General features: G+C 40.7%; 1 protein-coding gene across 1 annotated transcript in view; it reads left to right on the top strand.

Moving 5' to 3' along the window:
* Window positions 1–19,557, top strand: part of Cachd1 (cache domain containing 1) — a 204,412-nt gene that overhangs the window by 144,900 nt on the left and 39,955 nt on the right. Inside the window, exons 5-9 of the mRNA XM_005337719.4 lie at window positions 2,912–3,038; window positions 5,774–5,918; window positions 7,102–7,318; window positions 13,252–13,401; window positions 17,079–17,312. Of these exons, the coding sequence (XP_005337776.2) occupies window positions 2,912–3,038; window positions 5,774–5,918; window positions 7,102–7,318; window positions 13,252–13,401; window positions 17,079–17,312 (873 nt within the window). The remainder of the gene's footprint in view (window positions 1–2,911; window positions 3,039–5,773; window positions 5,919–7,101; window positions 7,319–13,251; window positions 13,402–17,078; window positions 17,313–19,557) is intronic.

A 19,557-nucleotide genomic window follows, 5' to 3' on the forward strand; every position in this document is an offset into this window, starting at 1 on the left:
CAGGCATATGTTCCTGGAAGTAAGCAGGTTGACAGAGGCGGCACTGTGTGGCAGTTCAGTGGCACAGTCTCAGGTTGTCTCATCATTTTCTTCTTCAAAAGTTATAGTTAATGATCAACATAAAACAAGAGGTTTATTGACCAACATCTTTATGTTTGCTCCATCTTTGGAATGGTTCCAGTGACAGGTGGAGCTGGCTCTAATAGCAGACCTACATCTGTACCTGCCAGGAGGAAAGACGAAGCTGGCATTTTAACATCAGTCAGATATTTTAATTGCTGTCACGTTTGTTAATTTTTGAAAAGCAATCAAAATATTTGCCATGGCTCACAAAGATAGCCCTCAGAAAACATATTGCTGATGGCTGGAAGATGTCTGCTAAGTCAATAAAACTTTAAGCATAATGAATCTCGCTCTGATGGAGAAAGGAACAGGAGCCAAACAGACTGTCACTCTGTGTTCCACTTCATACAGGGCAACTGCAGATGACATGCACCTCTGTGCACTGTCTTTTGACAAGGTGGAGAGTTCTTGGCCTCTGGCTGGCCTCCTTTCTTGCTAAGTCAGCCTCTCCCATAGTGACCCTACTGTAATGTCCCCACCCCTGCACATTGGTTACCTCGCAAGAAGCAGTTAGGTTTTCACACTACATTCCCAAGTGACCAAAAACTCCACTATAGTGTGTGCAGGACGCCTAGCATCAAACCTGGTAGGTGGGATGCTGTTACTTGTCCCTAACACCTTCTAACAGCCACAAGTAGATATTCCCCACTTTTGGATAGCTCTCCTATGTATCTATCTAAGCTTTTAATCAGATAGAATGATAATTAATAAAAGGCTTAATGTCTATTTTTGGTCTCCCTTGCTAGTCTGTGTCTTTTGTTAGGTATAAATTTGATCTTTTGGAATTCCTTGTTCTCATCCCACCAAGCAGTTCCTGCCCATTGTTGCGAGGAATGAGTGAAGAAGAGTTGATCAAAAGCTAAATGGGCATCAGGATGATAGATGCAAATACAGCGAGTGAAAGACAGCAGGACTTGGGACCTGAAGCAAGGGCTTCCCATGCCAAATGGGAATTTAGTCCAGCCTATATAGTGAGCCACCATGGCAGGCCAGCAGGTGTATAGAATGCTAAGAAGCAGACTAACATCTTGCCTTCTTGAAGTTTGTGATGCTGTGGAGGAAGAAAAGCAGGCATATGTTTATCGTCCACACTTTTAGACCACCAAGAGTACCATTAATCCCACTATATCCTGCCAATCTTTGCCTCTCCCATTTCAGAATTCTAATCTCTTGTATTAAGTATGGCATAAAAAACATAATATTGTAATTAGTTCACCCTTTTGTATTCAGGGCAGAAGGATTTGCTGACAGTATGCATTAGAGTCACAAGAGCTGTGTTTGAGATGTGACCTTACCACCTACCAGCTGTGGAATCTGCACACTGTTCGGGCAGGCGTTGTTGTAGTTACTGCTTGCACAGACCTCAAGATGTAGCTGGGGATGAGGAAAGAGAGAAGGGTGAGCTGATATTAAACAAATAAGACAATTTCAGATGTTAGCAAGTGTGCAGTGAAGAAAATAAATTGAGGTGATGTTATAAAGTGCCACCTCATATCTTTGAGCACCCGTTTCTTCATTTGTAACATGGAAATGAGACCACATGTTGCATTTGATATTTGTAAAAATTCAATGGAATTAAATAGCCTGTGTGAAAACCCTGTCTACAGTGGAAGTCATGGTCCGTCATCATTGTTAAAGTCACATCTCAGACCTTCAAGCCATAGAAACAGATCTTTAATTTGTCACCCAGGCATTTAGAGCTCTGTGTATTTTTGGTCAAACACAGCCCATTCCTCTCTTCCTTTTGGCCTTTCCTCAGGCTTCTTCTTCCTTTGAATTGCTTTCTGCTCCATTTCCATCCTTGTAATTCTGCTGATGTGCCGGTTGTGACCATAGGGTTGGGTTCTTGCTCATTTCTGAATATCTTGCAGGATATGAAGCAGTGACTGGCACTGAGTAAGTGTGTCACGAATGACTGAGTTGGTGTGGAACAGTACAAAAGGACAAAAGAGCTTAAGGAAGGAAGGAAATTTTGATTGTGAGAGGGGGTAAAAAAGACTTGCTGAGGGAATAACAGCAGATGCAGATCAGCAGCAGGGAGGCAGCACACACAGGAATGGAGGCAGAACCACTTCACACAAAAACACAGGAGATAGAACACCTGATTTGGACTCCACCTGGGTCTTTTACTGATGGAGTCTTTGGCAAACTGCTTTCACTCACTAAGCATGTTTCTCAAGTCGACTCCAAAGTAGGGATAATAATATTACTAATATCCTAGGGTTGTTTCATGATTGAAATGATATGAATAACGGAAAGCCTCTCTCCCATCAGCTGACACATAGGAATCATTCTATATGTAACAGCTCTCCTCAATGAAGATGATTCAAGCCCTTCAAGTGCCATCTGTGCTATCTCCCTTACTGTGAGTAAGACAGGTGAAGGCAAGGTCAATGCCATAGGTCTAGTCCTTCTGGAGACAAGGCCTATTAACATCACTGTTTCCATAGTAAGAGAATGGACACCAGCCCAACAGGGACCAGCCCCATGAGGGGAGAGATTAATGCAAATGAATCATTTGTGCTGGAAAAAATAATCCAGGACATAAAATGTCACGCTACAAGGTTAAGAATCATAGCTTCACTTAACTGAAACATTGCATTTTCTATTCAAAGGATATTTTTTTAAGAAGCAGAAAAAAAAATGTTTTAGTAGAAAATTTACAACCTCGTATCTAGCGGAATTTCTTCATACTACAAGCAGTTTATGCAAGACAGATGCCTGCAGAGCCAGGCCTGTGTACACCTGTGCATTTGGCGGTTATATTTCATTTTCTTTACTTCTCTAGTTCTTGCAGACAACCTGAAATCCAACCCTGGAATTAAGTGGCAGTATTTCAGTTCGGAAGAAGGAATTTTCACTGTTTTCCCAGCACACAAGTTCCGGTGTAAGGGCACCTATGAACATCGAAGTAGGTATGTAGACTTGCTTAATGAGTTTTTAATTATTGCTTAATAGTGATCTATGTTGAGCAGGCTGCAACTGTGGTTCCACAGAGCGCTTGCCTAGCATGTGCGAGGCCCTGGGCTTGATCCCAGGGCCATAAACAACAAAGAAAAAAGAGGAATCTACATGAAATATAGATTTCTCATTTCCATACACAGCTGTGCCTGACAGCTCTAGGTTGAGAAGCTGGTTCTTGTTCTGAAATTATTTCACACTTTGATAACTGGAGATGTGGAAATGCTAGAATAGGGCAGATGATAAAGCTCAGAGCTTTTCAAAACTAATGCACCAACTACAGAACAGATAGATACTAATGAAATTGAATTGTTTGAAGTACTTAGAATGTATTGAACTTCAGGCGTCTTTATTGAAATATAAATAATGATATCGCTATAGCACAACTCTAGAACAAAACTCTATAGTATATTGCAGTAGAGTTCATGATTCTCAGCGTCCCTTTTTGTGATAAAAGACTTGGTTATACTTTTGAAATTTACATACCAATTTCAACTACCAGAAGTTTTAAGGGTATTCAGAAAGCATTGGATTAAAGATCACACTACCATCCTGTTTTCTCATGGAAATGACTTGGGATTGTACCACATAGCCAGAGGGAGAGTAATGGTGAGATAATTTGTATGACAAGTCTCATCAATTTGCAGAACCCTGAAGGCAAAGATGCTTTCCTTTGAGCCCCGACAGTTTCCCATTTGCAGTGTCAGGTGTTTGATGCCGGAACATCTGGAGCTGTTCCACGCCATTTTCTGGAATCTCAATAAACAATGACTTTAGCTTCCCTTCATCTTGCCTTTAAATTGTATCTAGGATTTTTCCCCACAGAAAATACTTCTGCCTTCTTCCTAGGAAGAAAACTTTTTATTGTTTGTATTGTCTCTTCCATCCCTCCCTAGCCACTCTGGTGGGGACTTGGGGAGTGTTTTGGAGACTGGACCAGAAGTCATGTCGTTGGCTTCTAGTTAGCTGTCTCAGGAGAGCAAAGGCTATTGTGAACCATCTGATTCTCATGTGCTTCTAGGAGACAGCTTAGATGGCGTGTTGATTCTAAGGAAGCACCTGTGAGGGATAATCCAAAAGGGAGAGCAAGACCTTGTCACAAGTCAGCATTCACTAACGCCGCACAACTGGGAGGTTTCCCTATGTCTCCAGCCTAAGCCTTATAGATTGCTATTCCCATTTCTACTTGTATGGACTGTTGTCCTCTGATGCCTTTGTGAAGTCTCTTCATCCCTCAAAAGAGTGGAGTGTGTTTCAAAACATAGCAACATGAGAAAGAGACCCTGGATACCAGTCACGTGGAGTCGGCCTTCCCATTTACACATTTAACCTTGAATTTATATATCCCACAGAAGCAGATTTAACAACATCATGAGACAATGTTAAAGCATATCCCACTTTTCATTTGCATTGAGTTCAGTTGGAATGAAGGAAGTATTTTGTTTTAAAGAAAATCCTCTGCCCTCATTTGGAGAACCTCAAAAACGAAGTATTTAACCTAGTTGTGTGTTGGGATGGTCAGATGTTCCTCTTTTTGTTTCTGTTTCCTGTTCCATTTCTATGGTCACCTCTCCTGGATTCATTTCATCCCATTTCCCTCCTTGCTCAGTGGTATTGACCAGTGAAAATGTAATAATGGTACTTTAGTATTAATTCAGAGCTGTTGGCTTGAAAACAATTAGTGTAAACTTGGCCAGCTTTTGAGGGTTTTTTTTGTTTTGTTTTTGTTGTTTTACTTTGCGTACATTTCTCAATTTGTGCCCAGGCTTTTGTGACTCAACTGGCATCTAAGATTTCACAGAAAAATTTAGTGTTTTAGGAGTATCAATAAAGGAGAGAATTCTCTTGAGGCTGTTTTTGCTTTCCTAAACTCCCCCTAATTTGTTCCAGCTTTAAAACTGTGAATAGAGACCTCATTAAACCTCTTCTCACAAACCCTCCTGCACCGCACATTAGCAGAAGGCTGCTCTGGTTGAAGGCATTTCTCCTTTGTGGTTGCACTCCACCCTCTTTTTCTTAATGTTGGCAAACAAAAATCTAGCAGAAAGAGTGGGGATCACAGGCTTGGACAAATTTTGGTGGCATGGTCTTAAATGCTCAGATAAGGGTCCTTTGGGAGGCTAACCTGTGTGGATAGTTTCAGCACAGAAAGGAAAAGGGGTCTCTTAGCAGGAGTGTTTATGTGCAAAGAGAGAAACAAAACCTGCCATTCAAAGCCGCTTAGCACATCCACGGGTAATGGACTAGCTCACTTCTTGCACTCTGTCAGTCTGTGAAGAATTCAACACTGGCAAGTAGACCTTCTCTCCCTCTTGGCTAGTTTCTACAGTCCAAGGGTCCACCAGTTCATTTCCTGCAGCAGAATGGCATTGCCATGAAGAAATGAAAGGTGATTTTTAAGTGTGCTAAAAAAAAAGCCAACTTCCCAGAGGATTTGCTTCCTAAAAACTCCCCTCATCATTAAAGTCATAAATTCCCAATCCCTGTTTCAACACAAAATGTTGTCTGGAGGTGGTATTTTCAGTGCACCAACTTGGTTTCTCCTTCCATGCTGATTTCTCCCTCTTTGTGCATCAGAAGAACACATAAATACCGCCTTGCCCACACATCTGTAGTGTCCAGAGTCGTGTTAGGTTGAGGCCTTTCACCTGTACCAGAACTGACTCCAGAGGGCCTTTTCTCCCTCTAGACCCATCTACGTCTCTACTGTACGGCCACAGTCCAAGCACATCGTCGTGATCCTGGACCATGGGGCTTCAGTCACAGACACCCAGCTTCAGATCGCCAAGGACGCTGCTCAGGTCATCCTCAGCGCCATTGATGAACATGATAAGGTGACATGGTCTTACTGGTCCCTATGGCATGGGGTCTTCCTTGAAGCTCTTTTTAAAATTATTTTTCTGTTTTATGATATACTGTTGTATGCCACATAGCAACACTGTAAGTCCATAATGGATCACATATACACCAAGGGTCCCATGAGATTGTAATATAGCCTCAGTTTATAGTAGGTAATAGATCTAGCTTTGTGTAAGTAGATTACGCTGCTTACTTAGAACATAGAGTGTAACAGAGTGTGCGATATTCACACAAGAGCAAAATTGCCTAATTATGCATTTCTCAGAACACCTCTCCATTATTAAGCAGCACATGCCTATGGATTTTTAATCCATCTTTTTAAAATGATTGTGGGGACAGGAGTGATTTAATTTTATTTTAGTATTTGTGAAAGCTACTGCCAATCTGACAAACCTCCCTTATAACTAATACCACCATCAAGCAGAGTCCCATTTCCTTTGTGATGAGCTAGAACTTTCACAAAGTTATGCTGTGGAGGAGAAGGGTAAGGGAATCTGGGTGCTAATGGGTGGCTGAACTTTATCTCAAGATTAGTGGGAAGTGAGGGAAAAAGGAAGACTACTAGAGGTTACTAATCTCAGAGCACACCTTAGCGATAGGTACAGCTAATGATAATCTATTGCCTTCAGGTATTTTCTTCTTCATCATTCTGACGTTTTCATCTCCAAGGGTTTTACTCATGAACCCAGTTGATTAGAGTACACCCACCATGCCCCTACCCCCAGCCTTAACTCCAGTTTATAAAACAAGATGGCTAGTTCCTGCTAAGGTTATTCTTTGTGTGAATTTGGCTTTTTGTTGTTTTTTTTTAATGTTACACGTGAACACTGTACTGCTACCTCATTTGGGGATCAAAACCAAACTCTACAGTCCCCTCACCTTTTACGAATCCTTTTCAAATTTGATAGATCGGTGCCTCCAGGCATTTACTTTTAAATTCATAAGCTGTTCTATAATACGTCTCACTGATTGGGTTTTTCTGATTCTTAAAAATCCTGGCCAGCACAGTGGCACACACCTATAGCCCCAGATGTGGGGTCAAGAGGATTGCCTGAGCCTAGGCAACAGAGCAAGACACTCCCATCTCTAAGTTCTAAAAAATTCTTTAAATCGTGGGGTAACAAATTTTGTTGTGTTATTTTTCTCCCATTCCTCCAGATTTCTGTCTTAACTGTGGCAGACACTGTCAGGACTTGCTCACTAGACCAGTGCTACAAGACCTTCCTGTCTCCAGCCACCAGTGAGACGAAAAGGAAAATGTCCACCTTCGTCAGCAGCGTCAAAGCTTCAGACAGTCCCACACAGCACGCATCAGGGTTTCAAAAGGCATTCCAGCTGATTCGAAGCACAAACAATAACACAAAATTCCAAGCAAGTAAGTGTCTTTTGAGAATTCATAAGCATAACATAGGAATCAATAGGACTATTGAGTTCAGAACTGTGTTTGGAGAGGTTTTTTTTTTTTTAATCACTTTGGGATAAAATTTTCACTTATTGTCTTCATGGTCATTTAATACGAGGATCTTACTAGATTTTCTCATCCTTTCCAGCCAGAGGTGGTCAGTTTGCATGATTTCTTGACTCCCAGGGTTTCCTTTTCCTGTGTCTTTATTAAGAACATGTCCTCACTTATTTCCTAAGGGAATATCCACATCCTTTTCAGTGTTAATTGGCAGCTCTGCCTGCCCGTGGACCTGGGGTCGATGCCTGCTTGTGCGCATGTGCATTTGAAGGGGGCTGCTGGAATTCTTGCCTTGATCCTTCCTTCTTCTAACCAGCTGTCATTTAGATGAGCACAGCCCTTCAAATGTACAAAGACACTCTAATTTAATTTTCATGTATTAAAGAAAATCTGGAATCAGGGTGCATGCTAACATAAAGGACGGAATATTTGAAATGGAATTCAAGCTTTGAAACTACTGGAAGGAATCTGTTTCATTTTCCCTTTTATATTCAAAAATCTGTTTGGAGCTTTTTTTCTTTTTTTGAAAACATTAATATATCCTATTGAGATAAATTTAAGGAATGCATTTTCAAGCTCTTCCACGTGTCCGTGTTTAAATGAAGACAGCACTGATAAGCACAAAGCATCGTGCCTGGCACATAATGGGCCCTTGAAAGAAGGAAGTTACTGTAATTGTGATGATACTACGTGCAGTAATGTCTTTGTCTTTCTTTGTAAAAAAATTACTAAAAAGTTAGCATTTTAACACAACATTCATTTATAATCTCATATTTTCTATAGGTCAGGAGTCCAGGCACATCTATAGGGCTTCATGAGGCTACAGACTAGGTGTCAGCCAGGGATATGGTCTCATTTGAGGTTCTGAGCCTTCTTCTGAGCTTGCATTATCTGTTGGCAGAATTTGTTTCCTTGCAACTATAAAATCCATGTTGGTTTGCTTCTTCAAGGCCACTGGGAGAACATCTCTTCTGCTTAAAGTTTCTATCTTGAAGGAAGGCTTGGACCTCTTTTAATGGGTTCATCTGATTAGACCAAATCCACTGTCTTGCCAAAAGGACCTTAATTACATCTTCATGATTCATCCATCTCAATCAGATATGTAGCATGACCCACAGGAGTGATGTCCTATCACATTCGCCACATTCTGTTGGTTAGAAGCAAATTATAGTTTATGCCAAGAAAAAAGAATGACACATTGCTCTGGATTCTTTGGATCATCTTAGAAATTTTTCCTGCCAGCTTTGGCAAATGCCAGCTATCCACAGGCCCATATCACAGGAGAGCTAAGTGTTAAATTGAGCATGGTTCAGTAGGGCTGGTGGACAAGACAGATTGACTAGTTGGTCAGGGCTACAAACCTGCCAGTGTTCTTTCCCAGAAGTGTTCTTTCTACCTAATTCTTAGTTATCTGGCCGTCATTAGAATTTAAGACCAGTTTTGGTTGTTACATTTCCAAATAATGGAGAGAAATATTAGACTAGCAGTTGCAAACTCAGATGCCCACCGTGACCAGGCAGCCAATGTGGGACCAGCAAGGCAGGAGTATGGTAATGAGGATCAGTTGGAGAGCATGGTAAGCCTGAGAGTGTGTGATCCACCAGAAGGGCGGGTGCTTTTGTATCCAGTCTATTTTTGGCATGCAGAAATACCTGCCCAGTGCTGCCAGATCTTCTGACTCAAGAGAAGCTAGAAATGTGGATTTTTAAAGTGAAATTCCTTAGTTTTCAAGTGTTGACATTCATTCAGCTTTAAAACCACAAATAAAGACCTCATTAAGCCTCTTCTCAAACGGCTCCCTGAGCTGGACATTAGCAGAACCCTTTTTTGATGGAAGGCATTTCTCCTCTGGGATTTTTTTTGTGTGTGTATGTTTGTTTTTCTTTTCTTAATGTTGGCAAACAGAACATGGCAGGAAGACTGATCATCAAAGACTTGGACAAATTTTGATGGCCTGGGTTTCAAAATGCTCAGAAAAGCTTCCTTTAGGCCAAGACATTTTTAAGGTTTAGGTCACTATCCTCCGTTTGGCAGCATGTTCTGGCAATTCAGAGAAACAAATACAAATTAGTTTGTATAAAGAAATGCTCTGGGGATTTGCATTGTCCTCTTCATCTAGGAGAGGTTTTAAGGTGCTCTCAAGCCTAGTGATTTAGTATGTGTTTTGAATTTCAATTGGGGTTCTAGTCTGAAACTTTTCTATCCTTGTGAGCTAGAGTAAATTAATTGACCTCTCCTGTCCCCAACCATAAACTGGAGGTGACAGTAAGTTCAAGGTTCCCATCGTAAGTATTCAATAATGTTAGCTGTGGTTATTATGATAATCCATTTCCTACAAGACTTCTCACTCCAGCCAAAGTAAACCAGATTCCTCAGAGGTCCTAGGTTGACCTCAAGCCCAAAGATGACCAAGGACCACTATAACCTTGGCAATAGCAAGTGAAGGTTCTGGATACTACTCTTAGGAGCTCAAACTCTACATCATTACTTTGTGCCACAGATGATTATTTAACATCTACTGTATATCTGGTGCTGCTTCATATGTCATGAGGCAAGGTTATTTAAATGAGTAAGACCTACCCTTTATGATTGTTGTAAGGATTAGCCCATGCATGGAAGCAAAGCATCTGCCCCATGTTAGTGGTCATATAAACAGAAGCTATATGTCATAAATCACTGTAGCTTTGCATCAATTTGCTTTGTTCTAATCTGCAAATCCAAAAGTTTTATTCAAAGCTGGCTCTTTTTCAGTCCCATAGTAGATCCATTAGTGGTACCAATAACCCTTTTAGATTTTTTATTCCAAGTTTGGAGAATGATTGATTAGGGAATCATTTTATAGCCGAAGGAGTGAGATGATTAGGAATGGGAATCAAATTATATGGGCAGAGCTCAAATTTGAACTGCTTTTCCACTTTCATATGGACCCCCAAAAAACATGATGGTGACTTAGAGAGTTTTCAAATGAAGAGTCTCCTACATTCTTTTCAATTTCCATACTGTGTCTTTTCTCTGTCCCAAGTTTCAATAATTAACCAGCCCTAACATTACCATTTGCAAGTTTTAAATTTCTTTGAGTGATTTGGAGGAAAATATTTTGATGAGTCAAAAAAGTCAGATCAGGGGCTGGGGTTGTGGCTCAGTGGTAGAGTGCTTGCCTAGCATGCATGAGGTACTAGGTTCGATCCTCAGCATCACCTAAAAATAAACAACTAAAATAAAAGTATTGTGTCCATCTACAACTAAAAAAAGTTTTTAAAAAAGTCAGATCAGATTTGACAAATCTGACAACTAAGGATGGAAAAAATAAGTGTAGGAGTGGAGTCAGGGTTTGGAAAGAACCAGTGAGGATACTTACAGAATATATGCCTTATTGTCGGAATAGAACGAAAATATGCTTGGCTGCTCAACAGCCTGAGGGTGCAGATCTTCTGGCTTTTCAGTCATGACCCCTGCCATATAACCCAGGTCTTGGTGATAGTGAATTCTATCCAGAACCATAAACCTAAGTAAGAAAACCCAAAGTGTTTTCTTTTTTGTCAGTCCAAGTCTCACAAGGAATTGCCTTGTACTATACATCAGCCCATGGTACAGCTGTAGCCTCACCTTCCCCTTCCCCAGGAGGAATGGAGTGGTTTTCATTCTTTCATTTGTTTGTGTTTTTATTCTGGAGCTTTTTTTAGGATCGTAATAAAATAATTTAATAAAATAAAATAATTTACAGGAATGTATTTACAACCCTGAAATAAATATTGACACCTAGTTTAAGATAGGAATTTTCCTAAAACTTAAGGATACACACACACACACACACACACACTCACACACTCACACATACACATTTGCATCATACATTTGCATCAGTATTCACTTTTCTAATCTCTGAAGACCACACAATGGAATTTCCATTTGTACTTAAGGTTTGTTACAGGAGTATTCAATCATCAAAACTGACTTTAAGACTTGCTTATATATGAAGTGTTGGTAGTTTGTAAACAAACTTTGTATTTATTTCTTTGAGTCACATTCTATTAAAGTCACCTTAATTGTCTACAACATTGATACAACAAATTAACATTTCAATTCTGCATATTAATGAACACTTCAAAACCTAAAATGGAAATTTTCAGACTGAAAGAAATTCTAGCATTATGTCTTACTATTAGGATAATTTTCAGGGTAACTATATTTGTCCTCTATTGTTGTATAATGAATTACCTCAATACTTAATGTCTTAAAACTATAAATATGTATTGGTTCATAGTTTCTATGGGTCAGGAATCTGGGCACAGCATAGTTGGGTGCCTCTGATTCAAGGTGTCTCAGAAGGTTGCCGTCAAACAATTATTGTCATCTCCGAGTCCAACTAGAGGAGGATCTACTTCAAAGTCACATTGTTGCTTGGAGGACTTTCAGTTCTGAGGGCCTCTCCATAGGATAATTCCCAACACACCCGCTGGCTTCCCTCAGAGTGAGAAAATACCCACAGCAGGAGCCACAGTCTTTTTATAACCTAACCTATCTTGACATCTTACCACTGCTGATGCATCTGCTCACCACAAGCAAGTTACTAAATTTAGTGTGTAAAGGAAATCACCTCCTTTTATTTAATAAATGGATCAGGCAACCTCCCAAGGACATGATTATCAGAGGTGGCCTTATTGATGGACCAACTTGGAGGCTGTCAAAGTGATTCCAACAAAAAAAAAAATGACAATGATAGGAACCCAAAGAAATAAATATATAACAAATATTTATTTCCCAATAAAAGGATAATATGCAGGATAACCTAAAATATCAACTGAATCAAAGAACCTCAGATTAGAAAGAAATATAAAGTTCACGTTTTTACTTCCCTCCTTTTATTAAAGTGATTGTTCACCCTCCACCTGTGCATCTGTAGTGGTAAGAAGCTTATCACCTTCATCTCTGAGTCCATCTAGTTGATGTAAGTACTTTTCACTTAGCCAGAACTACTTCTCAGTCACTCCGTCCATTAGTCCATTTAGAGAGTAATTTAAATCTCACATCACAGGCACTTCTTCAGACCAATAGAAGGGTGTGTGTATTGTTGTTGTTGTTATTATTGTTGTTCAGCTTCTTCCTCTTCTCTTTTACCCTCTTATGCTATTACCCTTTTACTTATACTTTTTATATGAATTAACCCACTAGTTCTCACAGCAACCCTCTGAAGTCATGGTGCCATTACCCCATTTTATGGATAAGGAAATGTCTGGTAGAGAGGTTCAGACATTTGTCAAATGACCCCAACGCAGGACATAAGTAGCAGAGCTGGATTCTGAGCACGTGGCTCTATGTCCCTGTTTTTACTGTTCCACTGCATGATGCTGATGAGTTTTCAAAATAAAAAATCTACCTGGGGCAAATAACCTTGCATCCCTGAAGAGCCTCTGGAAGAACCATCATCTTAAAGCCTAGTCCCCCCCAAAAAATGTGGTTCATGGTGATGATCCTTCATCCCTGAGGAAAGAATAAGTCATGTTTGGAATCCTCTGGTTCAGCAAGCAGGAGAGCCCTCCACCTGGGCTGGCTCACATTACCACAGCTAGCGGTGTGTAAAGGAAATCACCTCCTTTTATTTAATAAATGGATCAGGCGCATCTTTCCGTGATGCTGGATTAAATGAGGCTGCAGTGTCCAGAGAGGACAGGATGGAAAGGAGGCGGGGGTCGGGAGATGAAAGCCACCCGTCACTCAGGGAGGAATGGGAACTGGGGGCCTGCAGGTCCTCGGGGTGGGGACATCCAGGAGAAATGAAAAGGCCGCTGCACAGCTGCCACCAGCCGGAGTCCAAGCATAACAGCAGTTTGTATGTTTTTGTTTAGACACAGACTTGGTCGTCATTTACCTGTCAGCTGGCATTACATCAAAGGACTCTTCGGAAGAAGATAAAAAGGCAACTCTTCGTGTCATCAATGAAGAAAATAGCTTTCTGAACAACTCCGTAATGATTCTCACCTATGCCCTCATGAACGGTAGGCAGTGATTCGAGATTTTTCTTTCAGATGAAAGTTCCCTCTAAGTGAATGCTGGGTTGTTTTTTTTTTTTTTAAAAAAAAAAAAAAAAGGGAGAGAGAGAGAGAGAGAGAGAATCATGACCAGGCTTTGATGAAGGCTATCAGAAGAGGCGAGCAGCTCTTCTACCTAATGCTGGTGTCCTGGGCAGCTTGGGGTGCCCCTTTCCCTTCATCTCTTTGTCCCGCCGACTGCCCGTTCCTAAACCTCCACTTTCATGGTCTTCAGAGGATTTTGCCCAGCTCCCTTTTTTCAGTTCTCCTTCATAGTCTAGGTGATCCAAGGTTTTGATGCTACGTGGAGGTCATTAACTTCTCCCATTGGTTTCGGCTGCGGGAAGCCAGAGCACTGGCCTAGATTCTTCCATGTCACCGAGGCTATGAATAGCAACTTTTCCTGTGGAATCTCCTCCTGAAGCCTCTTCAGCCTTTTTCTTCACCTCAGCTTCCATGGCTGTCATGTGGAGATAAGAGCGACCTACTTTGCAGGGCTGTATTAGCCGTGGGGCAGGCAAACACTGGGGGAGTAGTACCTGGCCCTTCTCAATACTCATTAATAGGAATCGTGTTCCTGATCAGTGACAGTATTTCAAAGAGGCTTAGTAAACTGACAAATTCAAGGAAAGATTTCATTTGCTCCCTCCTGCTGTCCAGCATGTCCTTCAGGATGTGTGCAACTCATTTTCCTGCCTCTGCACCTCGTTGCTTTTCTTTTGCAGTGCCTTCCTCCTCGGGTCCTTGTCCTCGGTATTCCTGGTAGCCGGCTTCTCTTGTGGTTCAGAGGCCACATCTTGATCATTCAGTCTCCCCCGTGTTCTTTCCCAGAGTTTCTTCTTTAGAGAATCCCTGGTTCTCAATTTTAATCTGGTAAGGATTCTTTGGGGAGTGCCTTAATAGTGCAGATTCCCAGTCGCCGCCCTCAGATTCTTATCCAGATCTTCTTAAGGAAGGACCTAGGAACCTGTTTTCACCAGGGTGAATTTTCTCTCGGTGTTTTATGGCCAGGTCTGAAAGAACACAAGCTCCTCTGTCCAGCTTCCATATCTGTAAGGTTGTTGTAATAAAAAATAAACCATTAAAAAAATAAAAATAAAAAACCATAAAAATAAATGATGTGTGTTCAAAGTTGTTAACGTAGAACCTGGTAAATAAATAACAAGGCAGCTGAAGGAATGAATAGAGGAGGATGTGGTTTCCTGTCAGACAGCACAGCTAAAGGTGGAGGATGTCACTGCTGTCCTGGTCGGGCTCCCTGTTCAGCATGGTGTCCCCACATGCCATGCTTTCTACTCATGAGCAAGTCCCCCACTGTATTGCAGTGAGGTGCTCACACAGTGTCCCCTTCCCTGTCCCTCCACTTTCCCCTAGTATGTGAGCTTTGCAGACATGAACTGTGTCTTTGTTTTCGCTGTACCCTGAGAACTTGGTACAGGACCGAGCACAGTTGAGGTAGGTGCAAGTCCCTCTTTTTGCCTGGTCACGGAACCCTCGGGGTCATCTCTGACTGCTTGTTGCTCCTGTTACTTCTGTGGTGCCCTGATAATCCCACACTTTCAAACCTCCAGGGACTTCATCCACCTATTCTTATCTCCTTCTCTTTCTCCTTTTCATCAAACCAAACACATACCCACCAGTTGTCTCTCTTCCCTCTTTCTCAGAATGCAATTTCTGAGGGTTGTTCACTAGGGTGGACATATGCCCTTACTAGATAAAGCATGGTTCAGATAGGTAAGCAGAGCCACTCTGAGAATTCTGGAATAAAATTTTATTATTGGAATTAAATGTACACAGTTATAGGAGAAACTGGAAAGGTAAAGATCCAGAAAAGAAAGCTGATACTTCAGAAATTATAGTCACCCCAATGAAAGCTTGTAAAGAAGTCTAAAATTGAGAAATCTGAGGACGATTTAGGAGCCTGGTATAGAAGCCTCTGGAAGGTCGTTGGCTTTTCATGGCTGCTGGTCCTTGTGTGCTCTCCGTGAAATATCTTGAACATGCCTAGGGTTGCTGTTGATGAGCAAGCCAACTGAAGAGTGGGACAAATTGGAACATTCTATTTCACATTCTATTTCCTCTCTTACTTCATCACCCAAAACTCAAAACACTGGCTTTTGTCATCTTTAACTAGAGAGCATGTAGTTTGGAGAACCTGGGAAATGTAGTTTCCAGCACGACCATGTTAGCAGTAGACAATCCAGCATACTTATCAGTCTGCCACCTTACAGACCCTACCTTCTACCATCCCTAAATTTCATGAAAAACCAACACTTGATAACTTTCCACCCCACACTGTACTGCTTTGCCTAGCAGATATTCTTGTCAGTTTTTACATTTTGAGTGAGCCAAGCATGCAAAGAAAGGAAACGTATTTACTGCCTGATATATCACCTCACCTCTGCAGGCTTCTCAAGGGTATAAGGTTGGGGGTCAGTCATGGCTTTTTGTTGTCATTTACTCTGGAGCATACCCCTGGCCTCCCAATCTCAATTCATACCAGGCAAAGGAAACAATAAGTCAATTCTGACCTAATTTGTCCCAGGTATTATTTTCCTTTCGTTTAGAATTGTATGAGTGGAGTAAAATACAATGTTTTTCTAAATACAATGTTTTGTGAAAGAAATCATATCCATTCGATTCTGCCACTACATGAGGAATAAATGTCTAATGCTAGAAAAGTCTGTATTACCTATATAGAAATGATGAAGACACATATGGTAGGTGAACCATGAAAGCTTCAGATTCTTTTCAATGACTGAATGGTTCATGGTTTGCTATTAAATCTTCAAGAATATGAGGCAAACCCTTTTCAAAACACAATGGTAGAATCTCAATAGTGATGGAGATCATGTGAATTTGTTTACAATGGTACCCATATGTGATCAGTTACTAATCCTTTTGACTGTGTTCCAACAATAGCAAACTAAAAAACATGGTTTATTAAATTTATTTTTTGCTATAGATTACAGATGTTGTAGAACAATACATCCCAGTATGCCTAAATCTTTTTACAAAGTTTTCAAAACCCTCTAAATATAAAAAGTATACATTAAATAAATCAAATTCAGTATTATCCTAACAATATCAAGCATGAAAACATTTGTAATTAAAATGAGCTTAAGGAAACAGGGTTTGGAGGCATCACTAAATGCAATCCATAATTCTTTCATTTAGTTTCATGAGATTTTGGCAAGTGGTTTTGTGGGGAAAGTAAGGAATGAAATGGTAAACTTCTTTAAAACTCTTACAATTTCATCTCCTACTTTAAATTAAATACAGACTTGTTAACCGTTACTTTTGCTTTCACTTATTAAATGCAGCAAAGGAATCTAAATCTTATAATTAAGCTTTTTGGGGGAGAACACATCCTTGCTGAAGAGGGTTCCTTTATTTACTCATATGTTTTTCATCACTGACCTTTGAAGAATCCCTTTACCCTCTTGGCTATTTAAGGGAAGACTCTGTCTCAAACTTTGTTCCTCAGCAGGAACTGGTCTTTGTTTCCTGAGTCCATATTGTGTCTGAAAAGACCCCTTTGACTTTGTAAGACCTCATCCATGTCCCTATTGGATCTAAGTGGTAAGATGCTGTGCATATTAACCCTTTGGCTTTCCATGGTTTTCCCTTGCCTTTGATTTCAGATGGGGTGACTGGTTTGAAAGAGCTGGCTTTTCTGAGGGACCTGGCTGAACAGAACTCTGGGAAGTACGGGGTGCCGGACCGGACCGCCCTGCCTGTGATTAAGGGCAGCATGATGGTGCTGAACCAGCTGAGCAATCTGGAGACCACAGTTGGCAGGTTCTACACAAACCTTCCCAACCGGATGATTGACGAAGCTGTCTTTAGCCTCCCCTTCTCTGATGAGATGGGAGATGGTGAGTTTAGAGAACACCTCCTACTAGAAGAAGGGGGAAAGAAATGAACAGGAATAAATGTGCACCACTTTCTGGGGATCCCAGGCCTGTGAAGCCCTTTGCCATATAATCTGTAACCCTGTATTCTACAGCAGAAATTCCCAGCCCTTTTTCTCCTTATTGCCCAAGCCTCAGTAGATAGAATGACATGTTTTTTGATGAGACTTTGTGAGGATTCTTCAGTATCCAAATTTGGTCATTTGGAACCAAGGGGTAGCTTTGCATCACAAATAAATAAAGCTCAGAAGTACCGAAAGTTTAGCCTCAAAAGCCAGGCACCAGGGCCTACTCAAACAAATAGAGGGAAGGAGGCATCAGATGGGATCCCAAATCCCATCCTTCCATTAAATAGTTGTCCTTGGTAACTTATTTAATCCCATTAATTCTCCATTTCGTCATCTACCAAAAGAAGTTATATTTCTAGTTTTTAGGTACTAGATCCATTATCTGTAATAATTAATTAGCAGTAACGGGCATACCATCCAATAATAATAACTGCTTTCATTTATTATATATATAATAGGTGGACCTATTATCTTATTTTTATGTAGTGCTAAGGAGCAAACCCAGTGCCTCACTCATGCTAGGCAAGCACTCTACCACTGAGCCACAACCCCAGCCCTTTATTTATTTCTTAATGTACTATTTTACCTTTGCTGTTTTCATCATTGTCTTCATCCTAATACTCATGATAAGATGTTGGATAAAGCATTCAGCCTTCACATGATTCAATTTCCTTATCAAAAAAATGGCAATTATGAAGATTAAATGGAATATTATGTATATCCAGTGTCTAGGAAAATGACTGTTCAATAGTATATTCTCAGGGAAATGCAGTCTGTTTCTTTCCCTCCTCATGTCCACATGCATTCTTTTTCCTACAACCCTGACACCAAAGTTTGAATTGGCAGCTTATTACTGACCAGACAGCATCATGAGTCGAGATCTTGTTTTAATGTGCAGTTGACTTGGAACTCTCACAAATACAGATATTCAAAGAAAACACAAATATAAAAAGTAGCAAGCCTCGCCAACTGTAATCCCAGGGGCTCTGGAGGCTGAGGTAGGAGGATGATAAGTTCAATCACAGCTTCAACAACTTAGGGAGACCCTAAGCAATTTGGTGACACCCTGTTTCAAAATAAAAACTGAAAAGGCTAGGAATATGGCTCAGTTCAATTCCTGGTCCCCCCAAAATAGATAGATAAATAAATAAACAAACAAACAAATAATAGCAAGCCTACAGAGAATGTGTTTTAAAGAAACAGGTAAACATGTTCTTTCTATAAAGAAGAAATATGGTGCCAGGAGGGGTGGTGCCCACCTGTAATCCCAGCTACACAGGAGGCTAAGGCAGGAAGATCACAAGTTCAAAGCCAGCCTCACCAACTTAGTAAGACCCTGCCTCAATATAAAAAAAAAAAAAAGGGCTAGAGATGTAGCTCCATGGTTAAGTGCACCTGGGTTCAATCCCTGGTACCAAAAATAAATAAATAAAAGAAGAAAAAGAAACATGGCAACTGCTATCACACCTTGATTTTTCTATCCTTCCTCTTTCTGAAAAGGGTTCACAGGTGTATGTAGGATTGAAATTTACATCTGAGATAAGGTTATTTTATAGTAAAAACACTGTGTCTTGAATGCAAGTGACCATTGCATTAGGCTGTGTTACTAAGAGCCAGCAACTCGTTGTGCCAGGCAGTGGTAGATAAGGCACACAGTTCACCCTTGCGGAGATCTTATGTCTGCTAAGAGAAGGAGAAATCAAAAAATTCAATTAATATTGTGTGAACAGAACAAAGATAGATGTAGATACCTAGTCCTGTACAAAGTTGGGATTAAACAGCCCAATTTTACTACCAATCAGTGGTGTCAGGAAGGGTGGGACCCTTCCTAAAATTTAACTCTGCAGCCCAGAGAGCTACCCAGAATGCTTTAAACCAAATCATGTGTCAACCTTTGGTCACCTGTTGGCTGCGGTAATCCAGATCTTAGTCTTGAGTCTTGTTTTATGAGTCCCGTACAGTGGGTTTCAGTCATTGCTTTACAGATCTGTTGAGTTCCCCACATAGAGTGTGTCTTTTCATTTTGTGTTTTCAATCCCTAGAATTATTGGGTGACACATCCTCTAACTCCATGACATGAGGACTTCAGTCTAGGGAAACCCATGTTTACATGGCTCTAATTCAAAACCACCATGGATTAA

Source organism: Ictidomys tridecemlineatus, chromosome 11 (genome assembly GCF_052094955.1).
Source record: "Ictidomys tridecemlineatus isolate mIctTri1 chromosome 11, mIctTri1.hap1, whole genome shotgun sequence".
NCBI lineage: Eukaryota > Metazoa > Chordata > Mammalia > Rodentia > Sciuridae > Ictidomys > Ictidomys tridecemlineatus.